This window comes from Elaeis guineensis, chromosome 13, assembly GCF_000442705.2.
Source record: "Elaeis guineensis isolate ETL-2024a chromosome 13, EG11, whole genome shotgun sequence".
NCBI classification, from domain to species: Eukaryota; Viridiplantae; Streptophyta; class Magnoliopsida; order Arecales; family Arecaceae; genus Elaeis; species Elaeis guineensis.
In genome coordinates this window covers 73,332,646-73,353,209 of record NC_026005.2, presented here as the reverse complement: position 1 = coordinate 73,353,209, position 20,564 = coordinate 73,332,646, and the positions used below count along the sequence as shown (strand labels likewise).

Genomic DNA, 20,564 nt, shown 5'->3' with positions numbered 1-20,564 from the left:
AAAAGAAAATTTAACAATACATCTTCTGTTTTCACTTCCACATTCATTTTTCTCTTTTGAATTTACTATACCAAAAAAAGTTGTCATAATAACTTATAATACCATGACCACCAAAAGATTTTCTCTTTTAAGCATCACAAAAATCCTTGTCTGTCTAACAGAGCTCTAGATATAAGTAAAACCAAGCTTGCATCTTGACTAAGCATACCATGCAACACTTAATCGCCCTCCGTAATTCAGTTTTGAAAGCAACCACCCGTTTCTCCATAGCATTAATAACTGCTGAGGTTGGTGTTTTCTTTCTAGCTGTAAAAACAATCAACAAGGAGAAGTTAACCACTTATAGACTAGCATATGAACCTAGAAAATGAGACAAAAAGGGATGGGGGGATATAGGTAAATCATACCAGTCCTAAGCATTTTTGTCAGTCCACTTTGGTCTGATAAATCTGTTGAAGGATTGCCAATAACAATGGCAGAGCCCAACTTGGATACCATATTTTCTTGCTTACCCAGAATTACCACCACCTAGCAAGTAGAGATACATCATACTTTTCAAACAAGAACATGCAAACTTACTCTACATGTATAATACAAAGAAGAGGACAAATTGCAATTGAAAACATCAGTAAAAACAGAATAAAAAAAATTTTCTGATGTATTATTCCATTCTGACAAACTAGTAAACATGTAAATAGATTGATTTACAGGCAATTGAGTGCAATCTATTAGATGCCATGAAATGAAAGCAGAATATAGACTCATAAATGAACATGTTAAAATGATGTTCAAGAAGAACAACTCCGATGCACAGAAGCAAATGATGCAGGACAGATAAAGTTAATATATGAAAAAGTATTCATTCAACGATTACTGGGATCACTCAAGAAAGTTGTTTAGGCCTGAGCAAAAGTCAAAGGTAACACATAAAAACCCTTATTTGACATCTGATGGAATTTGAAGAAAGTTTGAAAGTCCTAGACCAATGTTCAGTTTATAAAGAGGCCATTTAGGATTAGCCTTATTTGACATATGATAGAATTTTAAGAAAGTCTGTTTTCATGTCCTTTGAAGATAGGGGGTGCTTGGTTCATGACTGGAAAAGGAATCAGAATGGATTGGAATGGGAATCGGAATGACCAAATCCCCTGAAGCATTTGATTCATGACCGGAATCGGAATCGGAATCGGAATAGAAATTTGAATCCATAGGGGAGAGTGGGGATTGAGTTTTAGGTAGATTAGGCTATTCCCATTCCATTCCAGAATCGATATTGGAATGGGACTCTCCCCAACCAAACGGCTAAAATAGGAGTCACCCATTCCGATTCCTACTCCAGACCTCCATTCCCCCCAACCAAGCACCCCCATAAATGATTCTCCAGTGATGATTTAGATGACCTTTTTTATAGAAACCAATTTATCTTTAAGAATCAATTTTGATCAAAAGGTTGATTCTTCTAAGCCATGGATATGATTGCTACCTCTATTACATCTTGTTCTTCCTTTTCCTTCGATTTCATTTTTTTCTTCTGACTTACAATCTGACTTCTTTTTCCTCTTATTTTTAGATTCACTGGTTCACATGACCAGATCTAAATCCCCTGTACTATAGGATACCTACAAGTGGACAGTTGATGATAATGACATATGAAACAAAATCTTTACGATATGCTAAACTCCAGCTTGGCAACAATAATTGCAATTTGAATTCTGCCTTCCAGGTAATGAAAACCAAAACCCAAATCATGGGACCCAGTTATATTTCATCAGCATGATTGCACTAATTATAGAAAGATTTACCTTGGGACAGAGTAGTGAGAGGTTCTCCACATCTGAAATGCATGCATCATCGAGTCCAAACCTACCACGATTCTTCAGTGCCCCCTCTATACACTCCCAAGTCATGCATTTACCTTGAATGTGAAAAAAGGCATAAAAGGTGTTCAGAAAAGTGAAGTTCTTCAACAGTCTCTTTAACCATGATGGGCACACACACTGCTCTGTTTCATTGGATGTTTTAAAGAATTCTTCAAACAACAAGCAGCTATCCTTAGTAGGACTTGATAAGCAGCCCGCAGATTCCACGAATTGTCTTATTTTGTCACTGGTCTGTTGCTCGAATACATTCTTAAAATCGGAGCATAATATATCACGAAGAATGTGACCATTTTCTGGTTCTCTCTTGCGCTTCGTATTTGAGGAAAGCTTACTAGAACCTTCAACTTTCAAGACCCCCTCCTTCCCACCACCCACCTTATTTGACGGACTGAAATTACTTGGAGCTCCATCCAGTTGGGAGACATCAGATAGAGATGAAAGATCATTCATTATATCAAGCCAAGCCAAGTCAGCAGCAGAAGACACCATGCTCTCACGTGAGGATTTTGAAGGGCCAGTATGAGGCCCGGGGGGATCAGGTTCTACTGAAAATTGTCGGCTTTTCTTCGTAAATGGAACCATAACCATGAATTCACCAGGCTCGATCTGATAGTCCTCAATACGGCTTTCCAACCTCAGTTTTGCCCCCTTCACAGAATTGACAGCAATCAGGAATCCAGATGCAAAATATTAATAAATTAAGCTCATCTTATATTGAAAATAACAACATTTCTCTCCGAGACAAGTCTTTCAAGGGAGAGAGATTTTGGTGCAGTCAAGAAACAAATATAATAGTATAGCATCTCAAATGTGCCAATTTGCTTTCTAACCTTCAAAATAGATCAAATTGCTCAAGAGAGGATAAATTGGAGGTGACATCTGATGGAAAATACACAGGACTCCTACCTTGAAGAACAGATGGAACTTTGGAGAATTCTTCGCCGGGAGGAACGATTCCTTCACCAGAGCCTTCAATTTACTGATCGAACTGTGCCAGGCGATCGAGATGGTGATCGATTCCCCGTTAAGGCTTCGGATTTCGATCTCCTTCTCCATCTCGACCGCCCTAAGATCCTCGCTTACCCGAAGGAACTTTTCGGGGGTCTCTCTGCATCCCGAAAGAGAGAAGCGGTTCGCCCGAGCCCAGGGGCTTTTAAAACCCTAGAATGTTTTGGCGGGGAAGGACACGTGGCGGCATCTGAAGGAGGGACTGTTCCTCGAACTGGGCCGACGGCCCGACGTTGATCTGTTTACGGGATACGTTCCCCAAGCAACACACCCGAACGGCTGGAAGCCGGATGAGATCTGGTCCGGGGCTGGTGAAATGAAACCAGATATTGTGATGAAATTCCCGCTTTGCCCTCATTTAAACCGAATGGGACGCCGGTCCTCCGCTCTGCGTGGACTTGGCCTCCTCTCTCTCTCTCTCCCTCCTTTAGGACAGGTTCTTAGGAATCTTATTTCCCATGAAAACCGATTACAATCTAATTAAATTAATAAATAAATATTAATATTAAATTAATATTAAATTAATATTAAATTAATTTAAAGTTTACCGACCGAAGATATGTAATGTACTGTCGTCCTAATACGATTTTCGACCCTCGTGCAGGATTAAATTCGAGAAATCCACCCTAAGATATTATTGGAGACCTCCTCTGCAGGCACGACCGTAGAGAGGATGATAGAGCTTCAACTCAATAGCTAAAAGATCAGAAGATCAAAAATATTTTGGAAGAAAATACTGGTAAAGGACAATGAAATCAGAAGAGAGGGGATGAGGGTATATTTTTCTACTTCAAAACCCTCCACCACAAGGCCATTTTATAGGCCCACGGACTAACTAGTCCGATGTTAAAAAATATTAATCTTATAATAACCAGTCTAAACGGATGGAACAACTTAACAAATCTCAACGAGTAGAAAAATAACGGGCAAAACACAATATTCAAAAATCCAACGAAAAAAGATAAAATAGAAAAAATAAAGATCGAAGAAACAAAATGTAGGCCCTGCCACACCACAGATGCGGGCACAAGTGAGCCGGTTGGGCCGATCCGTGCGCATGTATTTATAGGCCCAAGAGAAGGGTCTTCAAAATAAATCTTTTTTTTCATTTTTTTTTTCAATATGGGACTAAACTTCATGAAAGCTAGAGGTTTGGTTGGAAATAGATGGAGAAAATTTTGAGTTTTCAATTTTCCTCCAAAACCAACAATTCCTCTCAAAACTCAAAATTTCTAACATAATTAATGATGTGAAATAATTTCTTGCTGGGTATAAATATTATGCAATAGATGAAGTATCTTTCATGACTTAATCTTCACTTAGTGTTAATGGTACAATCTGAAGGAAGCAGAGTGAACTAGATCTTGAACTACATTTCTTTGACTCAGGTTTCTACTATAACATACACAATATAGAAGCTCATATCATAAGTTTGCACATTAATGGCCGTATGCATGTATCTTGATTATTTCATGAGAGTTTCTGGAGATTGCCTATGTCTCTAGCTACCATCAAGTATGGATACTTTCACATAGATGAGCCTCTCCAGGGATATGTATAATGTCACAACTCGAAAAATACCTCTTGGATCTTATTCAGAGATAAACTCTTCCTAACCACTACATAAGAGTACCAATCACTATAGGGATGGGCTAGAGTCTATGACTCCTATATCAAATAAATCACATGTGCTTCCTAACCAACCAATCACCTTGTTATTACAATATTGAACTTCTTTCAAGGGATCTCCTATCACAGAAGTTGGATTTCCATTGCTGGAAGGTCCTTGATAGGCTAAGCCCCATCCTCCTCGATGACTCTAGGGCCTTAGTCCTATTTAAGTCTTTTGTAAGGCAGTCTGTTAGATTAAGATTAGTTGCAACATGATTCAAAAAAATTATTTAAAATTTCTCTTTTCTTTTTATAGACTTTTATCTTAGTCTAATATATTTGTTTATTTTAGTATTCATAAGTTTTTTTTTAGAAAAAGCTATTACAACTCTTGAATCACAATAAACTGATATTGAAAAAATAGGAGAAGATACTATAGAAATCTCAGATAAAAATTTTTTTGGCCATTCAGCTTCAAAATAGATGGAATCAAGGATAACAAGTTCAGTTTACTTAGTACTTCTAGCTAAAATGGTTTGTTTGGAAGATTATCAAGAAACAGTATTTCTTTCTAGAAGAAATATATAGCCAGAAGGTTGATTTAATATCTAATGTGTCAGAAATCCAATTTGAATCACTATAACCCTCAAGTACATCTAGATAACCTACAAAATATAAAGAATAATATGTAGTTCCTTTAAGATATCAAAATACTCTCTCTAAAGCAGTCCAATGAACCAGCCTAGGATTACAGATATATCTGCTAAGTCTAGAAACAATATAAGCGATATCAGGTCTAGTTTGATTAGATAGATATATTAATGAACCAATAATTTGAGCATATTTTTTTTGGTTCATAGATTCTTTTGTATTTTTCAAGAGGTGGAGGGATGGATCATAAGGAGTAGATATAGAAGTATAATCAAAATATTCAAATTTATTAATAACTATTTGAATATAGTGAGATTGAAATAGATAAATCGAATCAGAAGTAAGAATGATCTTCATACCACGAATTGTGTTAGTTTTAGCTAAATCTTTCATATCAAAATGATATGATAGAAAGTTCTTGATATTATTGATTAAGTCAATATCTGGAGCAAGAATCAAAATATCATCAACATAGGGGCAAAGAAGAATGAATCGATCATCAAATTATTTATAATAAAGATAATTATCTGATGCATTAATTTGAAATCTATAGGAAAAGATTATTTGATCAAATTTTTCATGCCATTGCTTAGGAGCTTGCTTCAATATCAGAAGAGTTCATGATTTTTTGAAAAGAAGTAGGGATATCTTCTATCTAAAAGATAAAGAAACCATCACCAAAGTATTTTCTAACTCTAGTTCTCTTGCTTCTCCTAAGCTTAGGTTCAGAAGTTGATTCTATTGGAGTAGGAACAGATGATGATGATGGTTGTAAATCAGAAGAGAATGGTTGATCAGTGATTGATCTGAAAATTTAAGTTTTAAAAGGAAAGATATTTTCGAAAAAAGTTACATCTCTAGATTCAATAATGATAGTATTTAATATTGAAGGTATTTCAGAGTTGACAATAAAGAATCTATATGTAGTACTATCTAAAGAGTAGCCAACAAAAATAGCATCAATAATTTTAGTTTCTATCTTAACTCTCTTTCGTTTCGGAATTTCAACTTTATCCACGCATCTCCAAACTCAGAAGTAACTAAGCTAGAAGGATGTCTTTTCTAAAGTTAATAGGATACTTCTTTTCTCTATCTTTAGGAGAAACTCTATTTAAGATATAGTAGGCTGATAGAAGAGCCTCTCCCTATAAGTTTTGAGATATATCAAAACTTATAATCATGGCATTGATCATATCTAGTAGGGTTCGATTCTTATGCTTATGCCATTCAATTGAGGAGAATAGAGAGCTGTGACTTCATGAATTATCCTTTTTTTTTTCATAGAACAGAGTCAATTCATTTGAAGTATATTCACCTCCTCGATTAAATCTTAAGATTTTAATTTTTTTTTCAAATTGGTTTTCAACTTCAACTTTATGAACCTTAAACTTGTTTAAGACTTCATCTTTGATCTTTAAAAGAGAGGTGTAGCAAAACTTAGAGAAATCATCAATAAAAGTAACAAAATAACGACTATCTCTATAAGTTGGATTTCTATTAGAATCACAGACATCACTATAAATAAGTTCGAGAATTTGAGTATCTTTAAAAGCTACAGACTTGAAAAATTTTCTAAGCTGTTTGGCCTAAACACAAACTTTACATTTTGAATTTTGATCAATATTGAATTTTGAAATCAGATTAAGACAAGACATTCTATAGATTGATCTAAGATTGATATGACCTAATCTTCCATATCATGTTCCACAAGATTCAAAATTTAGCACAAGAGATGAAGAGAAACTAAATGAACTTTTATTAATTTTGAAAGGAGATAATACATTTAACTTGAACAACCCTTCGGATACAAAGTCCTTTCCAACATATACATCTCCATTAGAAATTACAACTTTGTTGGACTCTAAAACAACCTTAAACCTAATTGAACAAGTAGAGAACTACTTAACAAATTTTTTCTTATAGCGGGTACATACTGCATATTTCGAAGAGTTAAAGTTTTTCTTGAAGTAAACTCTAGGTTAAGTATTCCACTTTCAAAAACTTTGATAGCTGTCCTGTCACCCATGATAACACTTTCTCCACTTGATCTCTGATATGATGAAAAATAAAATCTATCAGAACAAACATGGATGTTGGCTCCAGTCTTTAACCACCACTTTGAATCTAGTAGGTTAAGTTGACAGATGGAGTAAAAATGACTGACTTAAAAGAAAATGGTTCTCCTTCTATCATGTTGACCTGAGGTTTAGTTTGATTTTGATTCTTCATATTCTTCATTTTATAGATCACCTTCTGCTTTTTTCAGTAGAACATTTGGATGCAAGATGGTTTCCCAACCATAGACAAAACAAAACCTCTCACCACCTTGTTCCTTAAGTTTTTGGAATTAATTGTTAGACCTAGGCTTTTGATTTTGAAACTTAGCTTTACCCTTTCCTTTTAAAATTCTTTCCTTTAGCTTTGAAATTTGGGTTTTGATCTTTATAAATTTGATCTATAGGATTTGGACTTGGATTTTGAGATTCAGTTAGATTAACCTTAGTTTTAAATGAGTTTTCTTGATTCTTTTGAATTTTTCTAATTCTAAATTGATCTTTTATCTTAATAGATTGAAGAACAGACCTAAGATTGAGGAAAGACTGTGATCTTCTAAGATCACGGGCAAATTGAGATCAAAAGAGTAGAAGCCTATCTATCAAGCATGATACTCGATAGTTTTCATTCAGAGTAGATCTCCCTCTATGAATCTCTTAGATTAAAATTTGAAATTGATGTATTTGATAATTAATAGATATATTGTCTACCATTTTAAAACTATAAAAGTCAGAAATGGTAAACTTTATAGCCCCCTTATTATCTCGGATATAGATTTCTTCTAAAGCTTACCAAAGATCTTTAAAGGTCTTATATTTTTCATAAGTTTCATATAATTTATCAGATAGGCAACTTAAAATTCTAAACCTATAGTGATAATCTATTTCTTTAGAGGATTTAGAATCTATGCAAGAGGAGGATGATTTAAATGGTAGTAATTTTTCTAGAGCAGATAACAAATCTAAAGATATCAACCATACTTCTAATTATTCTTGCCACCTAAGAAAATCTTTTTCATTGAACCTATCAGATTTAAGACTAGATGAATCTTTAGAATCCATAGGAAAAAATCTCAAAAGAAAACTAAGGAACAATACAATAAGAAAAAATAGCTGCAAAAAACACATATCAAAATATTTTAGTGATTCCATATGACTATTTTATCTGTAAAATTTTATTATTTTCTACTGACAATAAGAAATAAATTTTAATACAGGACTGATAAATAAAAATAAAATTTTTTTTTCATGAAAAATTAAATTTTCAATAGGCTATTAGCAAAAAAAATAAACACTAGTTATATACTATCATTAACTCAAACTTATTGTATCAAGATGAGAAATTTAAGATGAAATAAATATTACACTATCGCTAACAGAACTGATTATACAAAATAATTATTATACCAAGAAATTTGATTGACTGTTAGCAATTAAATTACAATCGAAACAGGGAGTTGCCTTAGAATGTGAGGAATCTTGTTTCTCACAAGAATCGATTGCAATCTAATTAAAATAACAAACAAATTAATTTTAAATAAATCTAAAATAAATATTAAATTAATATTAAATTAATCTAAAGCTTACCGACCAGATGCATGCAATGCACTGTCGTAAGATGATTTCCGACCCTCGTGCAGGATCAGACTCGAGAAATCTATCCCAAGATACAACCAAAGACCTCCACCCCAAGTACTACAGTGAAGAGGATGATAGAGCTTCAATCTAGCAGCTTAAAGATCAGAGGATCAAGAAAATTTTAGAAAAAAATACTGGTGAAGAACAAGAAGACAAATGAGATTAGAAGAGAGGGGAGGAGGGCATATTTTTCTGCTTCGGAACCCCTCCACCACTGGGCCATTTTATATGCCTATGGACTAACTAGTCTAACGTTTAAAAAACATTAATCTCATAGTTAACCAGTCTAAATTGACGAAAATAACTTAACAAATCTTAATAGGTAGAAAAATAACAGGCAAAACATAACTTTCAGAAATCCAACGGAAAAAAGATTAAATAGAATAAATAAAGATCGAAGAAACAAAATGGAGGCCTCGCCACGACATGGGTGCGGGTGTGATCGCGTGCGTGTAGGTCGGGCCGGGCCACATGCACGTGTTCATAGGCCCAAGAGAAAGGTCTTTCAAATAAACTCCTTTTTCATTTTTTTCTTTTTCTAATATAAGACTAAACTTTATGAAAGCTAGAGGTTTGGTTGGAAATAGATTGAGAAAATTTTGAGTTTTCAATTTCTCTCCAAAACCAACAGAGGTGTCTCGAGTTATCCAGGTCGATGGAAGCCTTCTCCACTCCTTATCTGATGAAAGTAGATCGCTAAGGTTTCAGTTGCATAGACCCAACGGCCCTCGTTGCTTTTCCTTTTGAGTTTTTCTCCCCCTTGTTTTTTTGCTTTTTTTGGATTTTGTTTATGCATTTTTGGGAAACTAATGGGGATGGTATCTGTTTCTCTTGTTCTCCTTCATACTATTCTGAAACATAAGTCATTTTCAGTCCTTTCGAGTCACATGCCTGTTATTGCAGGTAAAGGTGCTAGTTTATGTCTTAATTGGTCCCCAATGGTCTAATTCCTTTAAGATTTTTGGTTCTTTGATCTATTTGCTGGTTTTTAAGGCGATGTAATGCATGTAATGGAATTTAGTGGATTTAAATGCTTATCTTTAAGTATTTTGGCTGTAATTTCTACTGAAACCAACGAGGATTATTGTTTTGGTAAGGAAGCGAATCTTTATTCATACATATAAACATCAAAAATTGAAGTTTAAGCAGAGCCTCGACACTGACAAAAGCAGTGAATGAACAAAGGAGGCTCAGCTCCAAAATAACGAAGACAGCCATGGTAGCAAAGTAGAGCATTAAGCCGGGGGAAGCAAAAGCTATACACCCTGGTAAAGTTTGCATGTTACCGTGATGAATAATACGTGAGAAGCCTGAAGGTATGGAACACCGAGCTGATACTTGAAAAGGGGAGGCACCGCATGCAACTCACAACTAGCAGAAGTTTGCGAGATCTCTTGCGCCGGAAAATGTAGTGATGTTATAAAAGTAGGTGCAGTCACCGGAACACAATAAATTAAACCATGCAATGAAAAGCTTGTGTTGGCCCTTCAGTGCCCATCTCCATCTGAAAATTCTTTGGTGATGTGGATCTGAAAATGAAAAAACCTTCAAGCTAGGAGACCATAACAGACCAGACTCCGCGAGCACTGTATATATAAGGTCTCTAGCTTGGATAGAAATATCTGCTAGAGAATAAATCCATAGCCAAACCAAAGTAGCGCGGTAATAATGAAATGCAGAGTTAAGGATAAGCATTGAATATAATTTGGTGATAAGGTTGAGCAATTTAACCAGAAACTCATTAGAAATATAGCAACCTGGATCCAATGTCATAGTAATCAGGTTTAGATAACTGTAACCATGTATCATCCATGAGCAACTTTGGGAGCAACCCATAGCATTGTAATCTTTGAGGACCGCGATGACCAAGGTTGAAAAGCGGAAATCCTGATACAAAAAAAGTGACACGAAACTGTTGTGCTCAACACCAACATTTTTAGCAAACCGAGCAACAGTCCTGTGAAAAAAAGCAAACAGGAGCAGAAATGGTGGAGAAGCCAGCATGCCATCAAAGAAACCAAGAGGGATATGAAAACACTCATTATTGCAAGTCATTGTTAACCAGTATACCAAACTACATGCCCCGTTGAAAGGGCACCCCATAAGCATCAGTCTAAAGTAATAACTGACAATGCGAGTCAAAATCAGAACATGAATGATAAGTAAAATCACCATCAAAGCTTTATGGGCTAGATGATCTGCCACTTGGTTTGTCTCACAATGCACATAAGAGACAAATATATGTGTGGGAGATTGAAACCAATATCTCAAATCAAGAAGCAAAGGGTTGCTCATATGATACTCTATCCGCGTTTTATGCAGCCAAGAGATGACAGTAGCAGGGTCACCTTCAATAAAAATGTTCAAGGCTTACAATTGTTGCACTGTGGCCTGCATTCCCAACCAAGCTATGGTTGGCTCAACAAAAGGCACTGAAGAGCAGGTTAACAATTTTCCTCCATCAAGCAAAGGCTCATCCCTGAAATCACAAATAACAAAATCTGCTACAGCCATATGAGGGTTAACAAAAGCATCAAAATTTATTTTAATTGCTCCATAGAGAGGAGGTCCCACACAGTTTTAAGAGATGGAGAATGATGTGGCTGAGACGGAGAAAGAGCACCATAGTACCTGGACAGAGAATATGTACCTTGCAACTGTTGAGATGCTGTAGAAGATAGAGCTTTGAGGCTTCCTTGCTGAACTTGGTGCAGAAATAATAGTGCGGTTAAACGGTCTGTCATTCCGAGATTGCCACAATAACTATTACGGCCTTTCCTTGGTAGGTATTCGGTAGTCGGTCAGGAGTTAACTAGGAATTGCACCTTGAAACTGACAGTGGAATTATCGATGAATGAGATATTGTCACTGGAGAAGATACACACAGTTAAAGTCAAGACGAAGGGTGATGATGGATATTAGAGTGAAGTGGTGCTGGTTCCGCTTGATGTCGAGAAAGAAAGACCTGCAAAACAAGTTTTGCAGAAGGTGGCTCTGGCGAAGATTCTTCGATGTTCAAGTTAATGAATGGCTTAAGAAAAAAAAGTGATAGAATCTTTAGATTTTGAGATTGTGTGTTTATGCATACCTGGAGGGTTCTCCGCTTACCTCTACTTATAGAGGGAGCAAAATGAATGATGAAAAGATAGGTGATCATGTCGATCATGTCGATCATGTCCTGTCATATGGCATCGCATGATGCCACGTGAGCATCTTTAAATACCGACGGCGAGCGTGCCTTTTATTCGACGCGCTCACGATGGTAGATGCCACTGGACGTGGGGCATAATAAATGATCATAGGGTGCATTTAATGAGATCGTAGTATCTCATCACGGCGTGTAGCTGGCTGATCAGAGCATGGTGCCTGAATGACATGACCTTGATGTGGCCTGTCAGAGTCATATGATGGCCACGTTCGGTGCTCAATTAGTCGGTAGAAGTCCATTTTGTCCGAGTCGATAGGATGTAATTGCAGAAATGCCTTGTCTTCGATTGGTGTAGTCGGCTATTAACCGACCATTAAGTCGGTTACAGATCGAGCAGTCATAGGAGGCATATTTACTTTAGTCTAGATGGTGCCGACCGGGGCGACCAATCTTCAGCCAGATGGATGTCAACGGCGGCGCCTGACGTTCGCCCAACTGGGGAAAACTTTGTATATCTGAGCCGGGTTGATTGTCAGTTAGTCGGCATAATTTTTTTAGTCAGTCCAGAGATGAGAAGCTAGGGTAGTTAGCTAAATGACAGGAACCTACCCTAGCACTTGCCCCCCAACTCCCGAGTCCGACTTAGCATCTAGTCAGACAAGAAGAGTTCATCTTCAGGCCATCATGAGTCGCTTTAGCCGACTGCCACTCTGCCAATACTTCATAGGGCAGACTGTCACCTTATCTTTTTATGTGACGGCGTGATCTTTTCACAGATTATGTGGCAATAAATGCCGTGGAGCTTGAGATGATCTTCCATATAAATGACAAGAGATCACCTGACAGGATAATAATGAGCATGCATACCCGAGTTGTCCGCATGTCAGCTGCCCACTGGTCCAGTCTGTGATCACACAGATTGAGCCTATTTGGCAAGATCTGAACGGTGGTGCACTAAACAGATGTTGGGAGGATTGGCCGAGATCGTCGCCACATGTCATGATCTTCGAGTTAGGCATGGTACTCGATGTCGATCATGATCATTGAGGGGACCTATACATAGGGGTTGATCTTCCTCCGTTTTCAGCTTCATTGTTTTCGCTCTGCCTTGAGTCTATGCCATCCCTTTTCTCTATCGAGAGTCTAGCTGCCTGTGAGTCTTCTCCTCCGATGCTGGTCTTCCACCGTCGTCAGCTTCCATTGCCGATCTTCTTCATTTTCTTAGAGATTTCCTCCTCCGTCTTTCTTCTTCTTTGTCTTTTCCTTTTTCTGTCTTTTCCATGACTTCTTTCGATAAAGAGTCCAAAGATGAGACTCTGGTCGGCGATCGGAGTTCTCGAGCTCTAACAACCCTGAGGGCGACCGAGGAGATTACTCGAGATGAGTCCAATGGGGTGTCTTCTTGATAGAGCCCATCAAATTCGAATGAGTCGGATGAACAATCGACTATTGAGAACATCTTCGAACCTCTCACAGAGAGGTCTGAGCTGACTGAGTCGGTAGTTGACTGATCAGGGGGATATTATCATATCCCTAGTCAGTATCGATTGATGACGTCCGATGAAGGAGGTCGGATCATTTGTCCTCCTGATGGCTATATTGCCATCTATGAGGAGTTCTTTCGATCAGGACTTCGATTTTTCCTTCATCCTTTTTTTATCAATATTTTCAATCTGTATGAAGTCATTCCCGCTCAACTTGCCCCCAATTCCATTCATATTCTTTCCTGTTTCATTGTTCTCTGTCATCTTATTTGGGTTGAACCCCAAGTCTCTCTGTTTCAGGCCATTTTTATCCTGAAGAAATATCTCGAGAGCGGGGGTGGTGGTTCTTCTGTCCTCGGCTTCGACAACAGCTTTTCAAGAAGCTCCATTCTTCCATTCATGGGTGGAAGAGCAAGTTCTTCTATATTGTCATTGACCACCTATGGGGTTTTGATTGGACCTGGACAACTCCAAACTTTTTTTTGAATAAGAATGACATAGTCCTGAATGAAGATCGGTAGGCATAAAAGAAGCTTTTTGAAGTCCAGGTCCCCGCACATCAAGAGCTGCTCAAGGAGCAGTCCTTTTATGATGCAGAGATTAGTCGGACCAGTCATCTCGGTCACTTTCTTTTTTGTTGACCCTTTTTCTGCTTTCTACTTTATTCGTTGGCTAATCATTTTTTCTTTTTGTTGCATTCACATAGATATGCGGGTTACGATGGGATCGCTGAAGGAGGCAGTCTGAAAGAAGAAAAGTAAGGCAGCATCCAGGCCCAAGGGCCCATCTCGACCACTGAAGAAGCTGATAGAGAAGTCTCCGGTTTGAGAGCTTAGAAGCACACAGCCGTCGTCGCCACCCCGAGCTCCGATGGTGCATTTATCTCTGCCTCTTTCTGTCGAGGTCATGATAGTCATGACCTCTCCCTCGACTGACGATGTGGTAGTCGTTGAAGCACCGACGAGGTCGGTGGAGGTGGTGCAAGTTCTTTTCGTCCAAGCTGGGTCCAAAAGAAGTCGGGCAGCCAATCGAGAAGCTGTCGACAAGGGTGCCGATAGGGGTAAGGCACCGATGCTCCCTAGCTTCACTGTAGACTACGGTCCGAACATGCCTTCCGGGGAGTCGATAGTTGCGATCAGAATGCATTTTAAAGCCACCGATCAGGCACTCCAGAACCGCCAACTCACTGAAAAGTTGGCGAAGATGGTGATGCTTCTCACAGATTGAAAAGTTAGAAAAACGTGCCCAATCTCGAAGATTCAGTCGGGCACCTACATGTCATTAATCGGGATAAATATTCGGATCTTCTTTATTCGATCTTTTTCTTTCTTAGCCAAGTAGATAACTTAATTATTCTTTCATATTGTAGATGATCCACGATATTACAATACTGTCGGAAGGATTGATCAAGTCTGCACAGATCAACCACGAGTTGGAGGAGCAAGCCCAAACTACTCATGCACGAGCTGAAGTCTCCGATGAGTTCCTCCAAGCTGTCGAGGAGTGGGAAAGAAAGAGCAAAGATAAGATCTCTCTGTTGGAGGTCGAGTTGACCAATTTGGTGGCCCAACAGCGGAGTGACAAGGAGGAGTTTGAGAAGCTGAAGGTCGATTATCAAAAAGAGATGGAGTCGGCTGAGAATGCCCTCATCGAGAAGAAAGAGAGGGTACTGAAGGTGGAGAAGATCGCCAAGAAAGCTGAGAAGATTACCGTCGAACTCCAAGAAAAATTAACATCGGTAAAAACTCGAACCCAAAAAGTTGTTTCTCAGACACTGGCCGAATTTTGTGAGTCAAAAGAGTATGAAGATGAGCTTGTCGATGCCGGGGTAGACGCATTTCAACTCGACTTCTTAGAGTGCAAGAAGCAAGTTCACCGCTTCATGCCCAAGGTGGACTTGAGCTCCATCCAGCCCGACAAGGAATCGGATGAGTCGGACGATGAGGATGCAGAGGCCGAAGTGGACCATCCCCAATCGAGCTCCTAAACATCTCTTGTACTCTTTTTTTTGTTTTTATATTTGTAATAAATTTCTTTGAAATGAAATGAAAACTTTATTCATGAATTGTCCGACCTCTTTTGCATGTGTGCATCTCTTTTTTATTTTTTTGATAAACTTTCCACAAATTTGACTAAGTAACGAAGTTGGTAATAAAGTAAGATAGTTTGTAGGAAGCAGATAACTGAGTAGGCTATAGCCAGATTAACTAAATTTGAGAAGATTCTCTAAGTCATATAACTGACATTTTAGGTGAACTCGACCAGAGCGAAGTCATAATCATAAACTATTCATTGTAGATTATCCTGTTAAGTAAGAACTTATAGGTGGTTTTTGTTTAGGATCGGTAGATCTTTGGTTAGTCAGTATTGAGCTGACTTAGCACAATTTATTTTTACCAGATCGTATGATGAACTACATCTCTTATGCTCGTAGCCTTTGGGCCGTTGCGAGTATGGTGGCAGTTGTCAAACTGTGCAGCTTCGATAATCAAATTTTAGCCGATTAACGCAATGATTTCGTTTAGCTCTTACATTCAATCTGGCACTGTAGCTCTTAACGGATGCGCTTATGATTGAGGGACCCACCTATTGTTAAGAATGGGCCCACTCCTGGTTTTGTTAGTAGGGTATGAGCTGACTAACACTTCATCAGGTACGAGCTGATGAGGGGGTGGTTGTATTGTAGTCTGTCAAAAACTTGAGTCATAAGGCACATAATTTGCAAGAAGAAAGATCTTTTTGCTTGACGAAGATATTTTTATTGATAATACATTCGTAGGCTTTCGACATTCCAAGTTTAAGGGATCTCAGTGCCATCCAAATTCTCAATTTTGTATGCCTCTGATCGTAGGACTGTCGAGACCCTATAGCGACCTTCCCAATTCGAAGATAATTTTTCTTGCTTAGTGGGCTTAGAAATTTCTGCTCTCTTTAGGATTAAGTCTCTTATTTAGAAGATCTTTGACTTAACTCGAGAGTTGTAATATCATGCTATCCTTTGTTGGTAGGAGGTTATTCTTAATCGAGCTTTTTTTCAAGTTTTTTTGAGCAAATTCAAATCTGCTCGTCTCTTATCTGAGTTGATAGATTCATCATAGTATGCCACTCGAGTTGAAGGTAGGCCGATTTCAATTGAAATCATAGCTTCGATTCTAAATGCCAATTTGAATGGAGTTTTTTCGATTGGAATTCAAGGAGTTATCGATAAGATCATAAGATACTGTGAAGCTCGTTAGTCCAGTTTCTTTTAGCTTGACTGATTTTGATTTTTAGGCCTTGAAGAATCATCCTGTTGGTCACCTCAACTTCTCCATCAGTCTAAGGATGCTCGATCGAAGTGAGCTTACGGATAATATGATACTTCGCACAAAACTCTTTAAATTTGGTGTGATTGAATTGTCGGCCGTTATAGGTGATGATTGTTCAGGGCAGACCGAATCGATAGATGATGGATTTTCACAGGAAGCTAATAGTCTTCTGTTTTGTTATTTGTGTCAATGGTTCGACTTCGATCCACTTAGTAAAGTAGTCGATGACCACTATGAAGAATTTTCTTTGTCCACTAGCAGACGAAAATGGACTGAGTAGGTCCACACCCCATTGATCAAATGGCCAAGGTCCCGAATGGCCGTAAGATGGCTGGATGGGAAACTCTGAATGTTGATGAACCTTTGACATTGATCATACTTTTGCACCAAATCATATACATCTTTTTGCATGGTTGGCCAGTAATATCTTTGCAAGAAAATTTTGTAAAACAGTGACTTGCCCCCCAAGTGGTTGCCGCAAATGCCTTCGTGCATCTCCCAGAGGGTATAGTCAGCCTCGAAAGGTCAGAGATACTTGAGCAGGGGTGGAGATGCTGACCTTCTGTAAAGTTGATTATCAATGATTACATACTGAGTTGCCAAATTTTTTACTCGGCGCACCTCGGTAGGATCAGTTGGCAAGGCTCCGTCCGTTAAAAAATCGATGAACGGGTCAATCCAACTCGGCTCTTATCTGACTTCAATCCGATGGATTTCTTCTTTTGAGTCAATGCTCGAGCTCTCAAAATGCTCGATGAAGATTTTTCCAAGGTCTCCATAATCAGATGTGGCGGACGGAATAGAGAGTCAGTCCGAGCATTCTCAGAGCGAGGGATGTGAGAAATTTTGAAGTGATGAAAATATGTCTAAAGAGACTTAAGCCTTTGTAGATATCTGGAGAGAACATGATCTCAGGTCACATATTCTCCTTGGGACTATCCGATGATGAGTTGCAAATTGGTGAATACCCGTAGGCACTTGACATCGAGATCCTTAGCAATCTTGAGTCGACTATCAGGACCTCATATTTCATTTGGTTATTTGAAGTCTTAAAGCTGAATCGAAGAGCATATTCGGTCACCATCCCATCAATATTGGTTAAGATCAGGCCCGCATCGCATCCTTGAGTGTTTAAAGCTCCATCAATGTGCAAAATTCAGGCGGGCTCTTGAGTGCTCTTCGAGGAGTTACCTTCGACTTGATCATTGTTTGTCGGGGTATGCTCGATGATGAAATCGACAAGAATATGAAATTTCATTGATATTTTTAGGATAAAAAAGGTCAAACTTGGTGAGCTCGACCGTTCGCTTTGCCATTCTCCCTGAGGTGTCTGTTTGTGAAGTATAGACCTCAGGGGGAGGTCGGTAAGAACCTTTATTGAATGGGCCTGGAAGTAGGGCCGTAACCGTCGAATAGTGTTCATGATTGTGAAAATGATCTTCTCAATCCTAGAGTACCTTATTTCAGCATCGCATAACATCCGACTAGTATAGTAGACGAGCCTTTGCACTTTGTCTTCTTCTTGGACCAGCACCAAGCTGATGGCTTCAGAAGTGGTTGCCACATACATGAGTAATTCATCATCGATGCTGAGCTTCATCAGAAGTGGAGAAGAGCTGAGGTATTATTTTAACTCATCGAAGATTTTTTGACACTCCTTCTTCCAAGTGAAGTCTTTCATCTGCCTGAGGATTTTAAAGAAATGAAGGCACCATTCTGTAGACTTGGAGATAAATTGACTTAAGGATGCAATTCGACCCACCAATCTTCCAATGTCCTTCCAAGAATTTGGGGGTTTTATGTCGAGAACCACCTTAATCTTCTTAGAGTTGGCCTCGATGCCTCTCTTTGTCATCATAAAATTAAGAAACTTTTTCGACATGATGCCAAAGGTGCACTTTGTCAGGTTTAGCTTCATCTGATGCTTCTTCAGGGCATCAAAAGCCTCAGCCAGATCGCTGACGTGGAGGGCAACTTCAGTGCTTTTCACGAGTATATCATCGATGTAAACCACCATATTACATTTAATTTGGTCTTTGAAGACTTTATTGACTAGTCTTTGATATATTGCTCTGACATTCTTGATGCCAAAGCACATGACTTTGTAGCAGTATAAACCCTTCTTGATGATAAACGCTATCTTCTTCTCATCCTCGATCACCATCCATATCTGATTGAAGCCAGAGAAGGCATCCATAAAGTTGAGTAGCTTATGTCTGGCTATCGCATCAACTAGCTGATCTATTTGGGGGAGAGAAAAGCAATCCGTAGGACAGATTTTGTTCAAGTCGGTATAATCGATGCAGATGCACTATTTACCATTTGCTTTCTTGTCCATAATTACATTCGAGAGCCCATCTGGGTAGATTACTTCGCAGATGAAGTCGACTGTCAATAGCTTGTCAACCTCTTCATTAATGACCTTCTATCGCTCTGAAGCAAAGCTTCTCTTCTTTTGTCTCACCGATTTGTGATGGGGGTCAATGTTCAATCAGTAGACAATAACTTCTAGAGGGATGTCCGACATATCGGAGGCAGATCAGGCAAAGACGTCAGTATTTCTTCTTAAAAAATTGATCAGCTCTTCTTGCAATTTCTTGCTAAGTGAGGATCCAATTTGAATGATTTTATTCGGATCTCCACCGAATAAGAAAACTGAGTGAGCTATTCTGTAGGTTCTCCTCGACTTTTAATTTCTTTTTAATCTAGCCCGTTGTCGATGAGAAGAGTTTTAACTGATCTTTTTCCACTAATCGTGGTTAAGTAACACTGTCAGACCAACTGTTGGTCTCCTCGCATCTCATCAGATCCGTTCCTTATCAGGAAGCGTATGAGCAGGTGATAGGTTGAGATGACTGCTCAGAACACATTCAATTCGGACCGATCCAGGATGATATTGTAGGCGGACGAGACCCGAACTACGAAAAAATTGAGGTGAATGGTCGATTGCCGAGGTAGTTGCCCGACTATGATAGGGAGTTCAATCTCGCCCTCCACTTTGACTGAGTCACTTGTAAACCCGACTAGAGGAACATTAATGGATTTGAGAAGTTTAGTAGAAAATCATCGCATGCGGGAGAAACAATCATAAAAAATTACATCAACAGAATTTTTATTATTGATAAGACATCTCTTTACATCATAATTGACAATTGTCATTGACACAACTACAGCATCATTGTGAGGAGTTTGGACTCCTCATAGATTTGCTTCAGTAAAAATGATGTCATTGTCGGCACGCTGGCACTTGAAAGTATTTTCGTGGTTATCTGCCGTCCGGAGTCATGGTTCTCCTGAGATCATGTTGATCACCCCTGCCGTTGGTTGGATGTGAGTCTACTCTTCGAATTTTGGATGAGGTAGATCGAAAGGCAGCTGTGCAAGGTACTTCTGCACATACTTTTCAAGATATTTTCATCTTATCAGGTTCTCGATCTCATCCTTCAGCTGGCGACACTCCTCTATATCATATCCATGGTCGTGATGGAAGCGGCAATAGCGCTTCAGATCATAAGATTTTGCCCTTATTGGCAAGGGTCGACGAAGGAAGCTTTCTCCTTTCTATCTCCATTAGAATCTGCGATCGAAAAGCAGTCAAAGGTGTGTAGGAGTCATACCTGCCCATGAAGTTCTTGGGCTTTTGGATTAGTCGGGGAGGTGGAGCCTTATTCTTGGCACAGATCCGACTGGGCTCCCCGAAGCCTCCTCCTTTCCTGGCCTTCTTCTTCTGGCCCTTTCTCTCAAATTGGCGTTGGTCAGCCACGACTTCCTCGATAAGAATA

General features: G+C 38.7%; 1 protein-coding gene across 4 annotated transcripts in view; it reads right to left on the bottom strand.

Moving 5' to 3' along the window:
* Window positions 1-3,017, bottom strand: part of LOC105056057 (uncharacterized) — a 32,827-nt gene extending 29,810 nt beyond the window's left edge. For all 4 annotated transcript variants that reach the window (XR_012136161.1, XM_010938119.4, XM_073247278.1 and 1 more), the window contains exons 1-4: window positions 2,787-3,017; window positions 1,803-2,528; window positions 408-528; window positions 209-306 (exon numbers count right to left, since the gene is read on the bottom strand). Coding sequence is in view for 3 of the 4 variants with exons in the window: in XM_010938119.4 (XP_010936421.1) it covers window positions 209-306; window positions 408-528; window positions 1,803-2,528; window positions 2,787-2,936 (1,095 nt within the window). In the remaining variant the exon portion in view is untranslated. The remainder of the gene's footprint in view (window positions 1-208; window positions 307-407; window positions 529-1,802; window positions 2,529-2,786) is intronic.
* Window positions 3,018-20,564: the final 17,547 nt, after the last annotated feature.